A 12184-nucleotide genomic window follows, 5' to 3' on the forward strand; every position below is an offset into this window, starting at 1 on the left:
TATAGTGTTCTTTGGATGCAATTCCAGGGTACCCGCGGGTTATTAAAAGTATTAAAAAAGCATTGAATTTAGTTTTCCATTATTAAAGGTATTAAAAGTATTAAATTAGCTGTCGTAAGTCTGGAATTTTTTTCACCGTGGTTTTAATTTTGAAGAACATCTCAGTGCAACCTAAGTTATATCCGTGACGGTTTTAAATTTTTTTTTTATTTTTTTATCCATAACGAAGATGACGCGTAGAATTTTTACGATGCACTGCACTACAAATCATAATGCACCTCGTGCGTGCGCGCTGTTAGCATCATTAACATCAACTTCACAACAGCAGGCAATCGCACAGTACTGTGTGCTAACGTAAGGAACTGCTCAGATGCCTTAGTTATGTTCGACGAAAGCCGCAGCAAGACAACCAAGTCCAAACAGTTGGACCAGCATGTGAGGTATTGGATCGGCGACCAAGTCGCATCCAGATACTTTGGGTCGCAGTTTATGGGTCATGCGAAGGCAGTGGACCTGCTTAACATTTCAAAGTAAGTTGCCAATTTCTCCAATTAAAATGTGTTCAATGCAATAATGTATTTCTGCACGGTTTGCCTTTCGAATGAATGTGAATTTCGTAGTTTTAACTCAAGAGTTGGCCATGTTCAATGGGGTATTGGCAGGTGCACTAGCCTTAGCATGGATAAACCGGAGTCGTAGATCCACCAATCACCCTCAGATACACAACACGGTTGACACTATTATTGGAACGAGTGCGGGGTAACGTTGATCTGAATAACATGGCATGGTGCAAGGCAAATTATAATGTAGGTGATAGTAAAACACCTCCTGGTATATTTAAATGTTTTTCTTGATTGAATAAGAGTATGGATTTTCTCTATCTGATTAAAAGAAATGTCTTCAATAGCTAACAAAGGATTAACATGTGTTTTGTGTACTTCTTGTAATGTGATTTGAAAAAAACAATTACCAAGAGAAATGGTCATGTGTAGCTTTTTTATTTTGTGGTAATTAATGGTAAACTACTGCCATTTAGTGGCTGTTTTTAAAACTTTCACTGCCAATTACAAGATTTTCCCAAGCATTTTACAGTTAAGGTGACCAAGGTCCTCTTAAAAGGGAAACCTGTTGTATTGCAAGTGTAATTTCTGAAGTTGCTTTACAAAACGAGTGTAAAATCCATTTTATCCTGGGAAAAAAAATCTGAAAGACCTTATATTTAAATGTGTTTTAATTGTATCTTCAGTAAATGTGCATTCTTTTGTCAAACACACTTAGTAATTGAGGTTAAATTTGATGTTCAGTGCTTTATTTATTATCAATATGATTCAATATTATCTAAATAATGGCTGCGAGAAAAGTATTAATTTTCAGTTGAAATGGCATTAAAAAAGGTCTTAAAAGTCTTGAATTTAGATTTATCAATCCTGGGGGGACCCTGAATTCAGTATTCCTTCTCCTCCAACCACAGGAACATGTGCTTCTCCCAAAAAGTTCTATTTTGGTTTCATCTGACCTTCTCCCAGTCCTCTTCTGGATCATCCAAATGCTCTTTAGCGAACCACAGACGTGCCGGGACGTGTACTGGCTTCAGCAGGGGGACACGTCTGGCAGTGCAGGATTTGAGTCCCTGGCGGCGCATTGTTTTTCTGATAGTCACCTTTGTTACTCTGGTCCCAGCTCTCTGTAGGTCATTCACTAGGTCCCCCTATGTGGTTCTGGGATTTTTGCTCACCGTTCTTGTTATCATTTTGACACCACGGGGTGAGATCTTGCATGGAGCCCCAGATCGAGGGAGATTATCGGTGGTCTCGCATGTCTTCCATTTTCTAATAATTGCTCCCACAGTTGATTTCTTTACACCAAGCGTTTTACCTATTGCAGAATTAATCTTCCTAGCCTGGTGCAGGTCTACAATTTTGTCTCTGGTGTCCTTCGACAGCTCTTTGGTCTTGGCCGTAGTGGGGTTTGGAGTGTGACTGACTGAGGTTGTGGACAGGTGTCTTTTATACCGATAATGAGTTAAAACGGGTGCCATTAATACAGGTAACAAGTGGAGTCTCGTTAGAAGAAGTTAGACCTCTTTGACAGCCAGAAATCTTGCTTGTTTGTAGGTGACCAAATACTTATTTTCCACTCTAATTTGGAAATAAATTCTTTAAAAATCAAAAAATGTGATTTTCTGTTTTCTTTTTCCACATTCTGTCTCATGGTTTAGGTTTACCCATGTTGACAATTACAAGCCTCTCTAATCTTTTCAAGTAGGAGAACTTGCACAATTGGTGGTTGACTAAATACTTATTTGCCCCACTGTATGTATAGTATTCTTGTTCTTCTTTACACAACTGATATGTTTTGTGAAGGTTAATATGTTTAATTTCTCAATATAAATATTGTGTATATATAGGGGTCTTATTCCACTTGAGACATTACAGTGGTTAAAGTACTTTATAGCTCAACTGTACACATAGCCTTAAGTTTGTTTGTTTTTTTATTTCCCTCACAACCAAAAATGTTAAATATTTAGAAATTGATTGAGCTTGATAAATGCAATTATGTCCCTAAATGTGACTGGAGTGTGCTGGTTTTCTCCTCCAGATGTGTTCATTTGGCGTCACCATGTTAGGCCAAGGCATCTACACGTTTGATAGACGGCTTCACCACCTGAGGTCGGCTTTTAGCAGCATGCTCGAGCAGCACATCAGCGCCCACCTTTGGAAGTAAGTCCATTCTAGACATGTGCCGGTTACCGGTTTCACGGTTTACCGTAGTGTGAAAACGTCGCGGTTTCAAAACCACTAAAATTTTCCGTCATACCTTAGTACGGTATTCGCTATTTTTCATGTGCCAAAATGCAGCCGAAGTGGCTTGGTGCGGCAGCGCTCACCCTTCCCGTTTGTTGTCGTGAGTGTCAGTAACGCTATTCTGCTAAACAGCCAGCAAACCCAAAAACCAACCCTCGAAAAGCAAGGCGTACTTTTCTTCAATTTATTGAGCTCTTAAATCGTGGTGAAATATACAAATGAATACATTTAAAACGTTATAAATTGTATTTTCCCACATGTGAGTAGGTTCAACAGGATAGCAGTAGCACCATGAAAAAGGTCGCCAAAAACAAAACATACATTTTCCTTTCAAATTCAATATACAAACTAACTAAAACTTACAAAGACGAATGTTAGCCTAAGCTAAGCTGGGAGAGCAGCTTGGTCGACGTTTTATGTCTCACAGCCGCTGAGTGAGAAACAAGCTTGAATGAAGGGGGGAGAAAAAAAAGGATCGCGTCAAAGATCGCTAATTGCGAAAGCAGGTCTCACTCCTCACTTTTTGTTTTAGATGAAACCTTGAAATCTCAACAATATTTACATTTTAACTAACTTATAAAACTAACTTATACATTTTTAACTAACTTATTAACTTATGAATTCTTTGTTCTTTTTAAAACAAAGGCATGACATCATGTAGAAGAGAGTTGACAAAGTGGCTGAAAATGGCGAAACTTCAGCTTCTCCCCCTCAAAAAAGTCATACAGTATATATTTTTAATTTTATTTAGAAGTGTTCTTACTTTTTTATAGCAATTATTTTGTTCTTGCTCTATTATTGAGCAACTTGAGCTCTGGCTGTGGGTATAGTCTAGGTTCTATTTATTTTAATTTTATATAAAATATTTGTTATTTTTTGTTAATTTATTTATTTTCACATTAATTTATTTTCACATTATATTCATGTTCCAATTTGCAAATATGTTCTGAAAAAAAAACCCTGTTCAATGGAAAAAAGTTTTTTTTTTTTTTTTTTTTTTTAAACCCATACATCTCAAAATTTTGGAGCTATAATTGCAATACCGTGATACCGTGAAACCGCGGTATTTTTGCTCACGGTTATCGTACCGTCAAAATCTCATACCGGCACATGCCTAGTTCATTCACTGCTAATCGTTAACAGATTTTATTTCTGTGCATGTAAATGCATTTAACATTATATTCCAGATGTTTTATTTATAAATAAAAAGAAATAAAAAAAAAAACTGGGGGAAAAAAAAAAACAAAAACATCTCAAATATCATAAGTGGAGTGTTTTTTTTTTCTTCTTCATATAACATTGTTCTTTCTTTGCAGAGCAGGAATATAATTACCTCACTGCAAAAACACACCTCCTTAATTCCCTTGTTTTCAGTGTAAATCTACTATAAATGAGTGACATTATCTACCAGTGCCTCAAGTAAATTTTACTCAGATTTCTGGAAGTAATAAAAATGTCTGGCTGAAAATAAGCTTAAGACTTATTTTAAGCAATACATTTGTATATTTTATCTTAAAAATAAGCTTTCAAATGTCAGAAATGCTCCTAATTCAAGAATATCGTTAAAAAAAAATTATTTCAAAGTACATGGCGGAAAACACTCTTGATGTTCCGCTGTGAGACCCCTAATTTGGCCAGATTTCAAATTTGTCCTATATGCATGTGTGATACATCATTAGAAAGCTTAAAATCTCAATTTTTGGGAGAGTAGAAACATTTTGAACAAGGGGGCACCTGGACATTGCCTGGGTGTTTAAAATAACAATCGCCACGCTAAATGCTAATACTAACAAGTAAGTGATTGCTATGCTAATGCTCCGAGCCACCTAGCCAAACATCACGTTTGCAACAGATGCACCTCTCCCTGTGACAAAATCAGACAACTTCTGCATCATTCAACCAAATTGTAGTAACGCACCCCTTCACATCCTCAGTAATGGTAATAGCATTGCAAAGATGGGAAAAGTAATTAATTAGATTACTCACTACTGAAAAAAATAACACCGTTAGAAACTACGTCATACTCTAATGCCGTTATTAACAACACTGGTTGTAAAAATTGAGAAAAAAAAAGCTACATTTCCAAGCTCAAATGACCCAAACTTTCAAAATACATTCAAAGCTATGTTCTTTGTTTTTGATTCAGGAAAATACCTCAAGCCCCCAACCATCAGTGTCCAACTTCCTCAGCCAAGATTCTCACCTCATCGTCTCACGTCTCCATCACGTCCTCGTTCCATTCTAAAGTCCGCTCGGCCGCTCACGTCAAGTCCTCCCTCAAAACCATGTTGTCGTCCTCGTCGTCTTCCGGGTGCGTGCCGGGAAGACGTTCCCCGGTCACGTTGTCGGAGAACTCCGGGAGCGGCTGCGGCGCGGGAGGCCCTCGCCTGCCGTCCCCGGGTCATCCCGCGGACGCGCATCACGCGGGTCCGAGGCGACCCAAGAACCCGGTCGGGCGTCCCAGCAAGCAGATGATGAAGCTGCGTGAGGACGCGGCGGCAGCGGCCGCCGTCCGTAAAAGAAAAGCCCCGGCGCAGGAAGGGGAGCATTCGGGCCCCAACAGGAACTGCGTTACCCTCCACGACAGGGGCCGCCCGCCCTCTGTCGCGTCTTCCCCCTCCAAAGCCCCAATTCTTTCCGCCCTTCCTCACGGACAGACCAACGGTAGGCTCTCACCTGGGAGCAAAGCCCGCCCCCCGCCCCCGCCCACGGAGTCTCACTCGCCAACGGCTAAGACTCTATGGACATACAGACGGACTCATCCCGCGTTGGCTCATTCGTCGCCCCCGGAGCCCGCCTCCGTGAACAATTCCCACTGTCGGAATAGCGCGGGGGACTCGGGATCGCACGGGCAGGGCGGCGGGCGGACTCTGGAACACCACAGTTTGATGAAAAAACGCAAGGGGGGCGGTCTTGAAGAACACTCCCCTTCCGCACACCGCCTGACCTCCTCTTCCTCCTCGTCCACTCCCGCCTCTTCTTCTCCTCGCTCGAATTTCTATCCGTGGAAGGACAGCAAGAGTGGATGCCTGGCGGGGGGCATGGAGAAGAAGGTGGGCACACAGAAGGTAAGTACTTTGGAATCACGGGAAAGCCAAACGCTCTCAAAAATGAACGTTAAAGATGTTATATGTAGGAGTGGGAACCTCTTGTTACCTTACGATACGATACGATTTGCCATACAAAGCTCACGATAACGATGATCTGACGATATGGCGATACAACGATTATTGATATATTAGTCAGGAAATCATTCTAGGATTTTCTACAACTAATAAACAGAAAAAAAGTTTCTACTGTGAATTGGAATGAGTTTATCACTAGTAGACATCCAATCCATTTGAACTGGAAGGGTGGCAGCGAATGAACATTTTTTTCATTCGCTGCCATCCCTCCCACTTCAAACGGATTGAACGTCTATGGCTGTCAGTGGCAGCCAATGCCAGGCAATGAGGTCATTTTGGGCCATTTAAGGTCATTTACCTGTTAATTTTCAGTTACTTCCTGTTGATTTGGGGGTATTTTATGGGTAACGTCCTGTTGACTTTGAGTTACAGAACAGGAAGTTACCTGGGAATCACCCAAATGAAAAGGCAGTGACTCCAACTCAACAGGAAATGACCTGTAAATGTCGTAAAATGAACAGCAAGTGACCTGTAAATGAAGTAACGTTCCCAGTCTAAATGGATTGGGCGTCGAGCACTGTCAGTGGCAGCCTTAGAGTTAACTGAGACTCTATTATGGTGGAAGATTTTGGTAGCAACTTGATGGTTCCTTTAAAAAAAAATTTTTTTTTAAACATTGACACTTTTTTAAAACAGTATCTCGATTCTTGACAGGAGCATATCGATAACCTTTTGGGATACAAAGTATCACGATATATCACCATTTCGATATGTTGTCAGACCCCTAGTTATATGGCGTTTGTCACTTTTTTACTCGCGTAATTACAGCCTGTGTTAAAGGGTACCACAGATAGAAAGACATGTAGTTCTTAAAAAATGTTAGTATGAGTTATAATACGGTAATTTGATATTAAAACCCCCTAAATGTTTTCATTTCAATATAATTTGTAAAATTATTTTAACTAGTAGCTCGCCATTGTTATTGAAGTCACATGGACACGCTGCAGGACTTCCACAGAGTCAATCTGTAACTACATTAACATGTCCTCGTTTCTTCCCTTCCAATTTGAACCTGAGTGGAACATTAATGTGAAGGACAGCAAAAGGGATGAGTTGAGTAGCGTCTATGTGTCAAGTTGGCTAGTGACAGCACTTCCCTGGTCTAGTGACGAGAGCAGGAGAGTGTTTGATGTCAAAAACCTTTTGCAGATCTTCACGGTAAACTATTGTGTGATCCAAATTATTCCAATATTATTATGGCGATAGTTAGAATCCAGCGATGCCATGTGCTTTACATATGATTCGTGAAACACAGCAGTTTTGATTATTTTTGCCGATAGCCCGGGGCCATGCATCACAACACACGAAAACGTTTGCCTCTACCAAGACGTCTCATGGCATCAAATGACGTCTTACCTTATTCTTGTCACGTAAAAGCAGATGTCCAGATTGTTAATCATCCTGCTGCTTGATCCCGGAATAAATGTATTAATGCCCAACGGATTATAATGACAACTTTTTTTGCACATTGATATCAAAGAGGCAGAGAAAGGCGAGTGGACACAGGCGTTCATTGGACCACGCCGTTTATTGGCATAAGCTTCTTCAAATCGTTCACAACGTAAGTAAATTATAGTGAAAATACAACTAAAATAATATTCATAACGCTAAAAAAAATAATGTTCACAAAAAGAAAAGTGCTTCAATCTGTATTAATGAGGCCTTATTCTCACACGGTTACACAACAATGCAAAGAGAACTGGCTTTCACAATCAAAATACCTAAAATACACATAAAACTTACTCAGACTTTGATAAAACTAAACTGTTTCGCTCAACAAATACACTTGATGGCATTATTTAGTCACAATATACAAACTATGATACTGGCAGCCATTATCACTATTCTTGTATGCTGTGAAAACCACACTGATTAATTTGAAACTTGCCATTGACACCTTGTGGTGTATTTAAATCACTACCTTAGATGAAGTGACACTGTGGAAGTACAGCAGACAACCCATATGCAACGTCAACAACAATTTTTTTTATATCAATTTTACAAATTTTATTAAAACGAAAACATTAAGAGGGGTTTTAATATCAAATTATTGTAACTCGTACTAACATTTATCTTTTAAGAACTACATGTCTTTCTGTCTGTGGTACCCTTAATGTTGTTTGTACAAGCACGAACATAAAGCAACGAGCGTTTAGCCCACCAAATCGGCATAAGAAATGTAAAAATGGCAAACGTGTGATTGTTTACTGTTAGTCTTCAGTTGATTTAAAAAAAGTGTTTTTGCCAAGTGGAAACTAGGTGGAAGCCTGGTGGAATGGTACTGCCGGTGCGGGGACATGCATAGATGTGTTCGCTATTTAAAAATACCATATAATACTTGTAAACGTCAAGCCAATGGTCTGAATCTCGAGGAGGCTACAAGTACCACCAGTTGTACTTTTTTTAAATGGGGGGGTGTGTTCTGCAAAAAAAGTTTCATTTTTTTCTGACATCAAAACAAAAAATGACTATCATAACTCATTATTACAACATTTCTAGAAAAAGTCTAAGGTGCTTCATCCCCCCCAAATAAGATGGAAAGAATATAATAATCCTTTGAGCAAGATGGTTGTTTTCTTAAAAATTTTATGATTTTCCTGGAAAAAGTCAATCTTACATTCGGATGTGCGCGCACAAACCCGGAAGAATGCTGTACGCACACACGGTCAATTTGGCTACAAAACATTACGGCAACTAAGTACTTTCCAATCAACTAGACTTACAACACATCCCAAAGATGCTAAACGAACACGTTACCTCACGGCATAAATGTGCAACACGAATATGATGTAAACAATTCTTGCCAACCTGGAGCGATGACTACCCGCCGTTGCAACGGCAAAGCTACGAAACGGCCCCGCATGTAGGGGGTCCATCGATCGCTGGAACCCTCCAGTATGAAGGAAAAATACTCACCTTCATTCATGGACGTACACAGACCAACAATCCCTCGCACATCTCAACAGTTGGTTGCACTCGGCACCCGAGCTGGCACACGTCAGTCCCAAAACACTTAGCGCGTCTGACTTGACCAGGGGTGTCAAAATTCCACAAAGGGCTAAGAGGGTCCTGTATTTCGTTCCAACCAATGAAGAGGTCATCTTTTCACCAATTTGATCTCATACAAGTGTAATCAGTTGATTGCAGTCAGGTGCTGCATGTTTCAGCAGAAAATTAATTGGTTAATCTGTTTGCGCAGTCTTGGTTGAAATGAAATCCAGGACCCTTTGTGGAATTAGTTTGACACCCCGGAACTAGACCAAAACAGGAAGACCTATGAGCGGTTACCATGGAAACATACGTAGCGGGAACCTTTCAAACATTTCTATTCAAAATGCTCTTGATACATGACTACAACATTATTCATTCTCCATACATTATAAGGCAATAACAAAAAGTAACGCACAGACACTACGGAAACTAACTTTAATCAGATTACTGGTTTGGAAAATGAACGTGTTTGAACTCGTTACTGAAAGAATGTAATATGATTACAGTAACGTGTTAGTGACAACACTAGAGAGATAATTTAGTTTTTACAATTTGGTACTATTGGTCTATTGTTTTTTATTTCCCCAATAAGTAACCAGTACAAAAGACGGTGATATTTTATTGGCTCAAATAACTTATTTTTTGGTGGGTGGTTGGGGGGCAAATTTAGTCATAGGGACGCAACTCTTGTTCACTAGTGTGAACGCCTATCGTTAGCAGTTGACCTGGACAGATTAATAAACCCACACCGTCACCTCTCATTGTGGGCAACGCCAGAAAAGTCGCTAGAAGAGGAGACAGAAAATCTGACAAGTACGTCTGAAACTAAAATTTATTTTTATAATCGAGTAATTGGATGAATTCTTCAGAGACCTTCACAATTTAACTTGAAGTTGTAGGTATGTTGTAAGTAACCATGTAGACAATGGATGACTAATTCCCACAAAAAATATTTTATTAGAGCTTCCTAACTTATCTGTAGTCTACAACTGTACTGTTCTTTAAACAAACTAAATAACAAAATCTGTTCAGTTAAAAAAATGTGACAAATTAACAAACAAGACAGCCATTGCTTTAGGGCTGCAGCTATCGAATGTTTTAGTAATCGAGTAATCGACTGAAAATTCTATTGATTAATCGAGTAATCGGATAAAACATTTTTTTTTTAGGTAAAGAGCAATTATAAGTATACATGAGAAACAGACATTTAATCCAATACTGAACCATTTTCAGTCAATCAATGTCTTTATTTTCGATGTACATTGTTGAAAACAGCCAACAATTGCATCTCAGATGTGACTAGAATAAAAAAAAATTCACTGCTTTCACTCAAAAAACTTTTAGATCTTATAAAAAAATATTTCTTACCTAAAAATGTCATTACGCTTGATAACACACATCACTTGAAAGCTACGTGTTTTTCCCACGTTTCAATTGAATTACCATTTGTGTCAAGCTATTTTTAAGTTCTAGTTAAGTTTTAAGTTAGTCTAAACTGTAAGTCCTGATAAGATTTTGAGTTTTTGCAGTGTTCAAATTAAATGTAAATGTATGATACCTGCTGTATTGAAGCACATTAGGGACCAGTGCTACTTGGTGTTTTATTCAGCAATAACTACTAAGCTAAAACTGACAGTTAGCTTTATCATGTTTAAATTTTACACCCTCATCACTCTACAGCGCTGTTTTTACAGATTAAATAAAGCCTGTATGTAAGACAAGTTAGCCACGCATCGACCGTGGTCATAATCAATAGAAACCTAGCCCTCCGAAGGGCTAACGATACGTGAGCGAGTGAGAGTAACGTTATATTTATTAGCGCTGAGAAGTGTACTGCTTAAAGATGGCTGCTGTTTACTAATGCTACCCAGACGCGGCCGAGTCTATCATTTCGCATCTAGTCCTAAATGCATGCGATATCTATGAGACGCATCAGACACTACCTGCTACCACACTAGCATCATGCGGGCGTAGTTTGTAGCAACGTCGGTGTAGTTTGTAGCGGCTGTCAGCTGCAGTAAGGTTTTTTTTTTTTTTCTTTTTTTTTTTTTTTTAATTGCTTCGTCAGCGCGGTCCCGCATTAAAAGTAGTCCCGGCAAAACACGATGCTTAGAGCTAGCAAAATTAAACGATTCCTCGAGGTGAGTAAATTACTCGGTTCAGTTTTTAAACTTGAGTTACTCGAGTTGCTCGAGTATTCGTTTCAGCTCTACATTGCTTTAAATGTTATGGGCCAGAAATATGCCCGCCCACAGTGTCAGGCTTTAATGCTGCTCTGTGACAGGTTCTCTCCCCTCTATGAATACCCTCTGAGCTAGCGTTCACGTTGCATCAGCAACTGACTCTGACTCTAACCCTTCCCTCGTTGTTCGGGTGCTGCAATTTAAATCTTATCGACTTTTTTTTTTTTATTTTTAATGTTGACAAAAATTATATGACAATAATATTTTATTGCCCAGGGTTACATGCTAATATATATATTTTTTAACATTGTTCTTTAAGATGAATATAGAGGAGAAAATCGGAAAAGTGAGAGCTTATATTTCAAGAACTTTTTTGAAGCCCAAATGTTCTCCAATTCTTGAATGACCCTAATTGTTCAACAAAAATTTCTATTGACCATAGTTATGTCATCTTCCCAAACTCCTTCAAAGGCCAGAGAGCTTGTACAAATACACACAGGAAGAGCCCAGTTGATGTGGAAACTTAGAACCTATTTAGATTGTGAGGTTACGTGGCAATCTTTGCTCCAAAAATAAATCCCAGAATTCTACTTATTGGCAACACCAAGAATTATAGGTGACATCACTCCTGACAACTATGGTTTGATTAGTTTGTAATCGTGTTTCTCAAGCTGTAATTGAAGACCAAAGCAGGCTAGAAACCAACTACTTTGAATTTGATAGCAAGAAATTATAAACATTCTCAAATGTATCTCTAAATTTCTTGTTCTTCTCCCACAGCCAAAACTGCACCATTAATTGTGCCTGCCTTTTGAGCCACGAGAGGAGCCGGCTCGACCCCGGCCGAGACCAAGGCAACAGTGTTGCACGTGTGCAATTGGCCGAGTCTTTGCTATCAGATGAACGAGCGTCTGAAGAAGAAAGGGTCAAATATTTTGAATGGATGGATATTGACTTCAAATACCTCAAGATCATCCGGTTATGCTGCTAAATTAAATATGTTGGTTTATTAAAAAAATAA

The 12184-nt window shown here is 39.1% G+C and overlaps 1 protein-coding gene across 1 annotated transcript in view; it reads left to right on the forward strand.

Annotated features, from left to right (window-relative positions):
- The window catches only part of atxn7l2a (ataxin 7-like 2a), a 40832-nt gene extending 28648 nt beyond the window's left edge, over positions 1-12184 (forward strand). The window contains exons 8-10 of the mRNA XM_057847140.1: positions 2599-2720; positions 4951-5872; positions 11944-12184. Of these exons, the coding sequence (XP_057703123.1) occupies positions 2599-2720; positions 4951-5872; positions 11944-11961 (1062 nt within the window). The 3' untranslated portion in view covers positions 11962-12184. The remainder of the gene's footprint in view (positions 1-2598; positions 2721-4950; positions 5873-11943) is intronic.

The sequence above is a fragment of the Corythoichthys intestinalis genome, chromosome 9 (genome assembly GCF_030265065.1).
Source record: "Corythoichthys intestinalis isolate RoL2023-P3 chromosome 9, ASM3026506v1, whole genome shotgun sequence".
Taxonomy (NCBI): Eukaryota; Metazoa; Chordata; class Actinopteri; order Syngnathiformes; family Syngnathidae; genus Corythoichthys; species Corythoichthys intestinalis.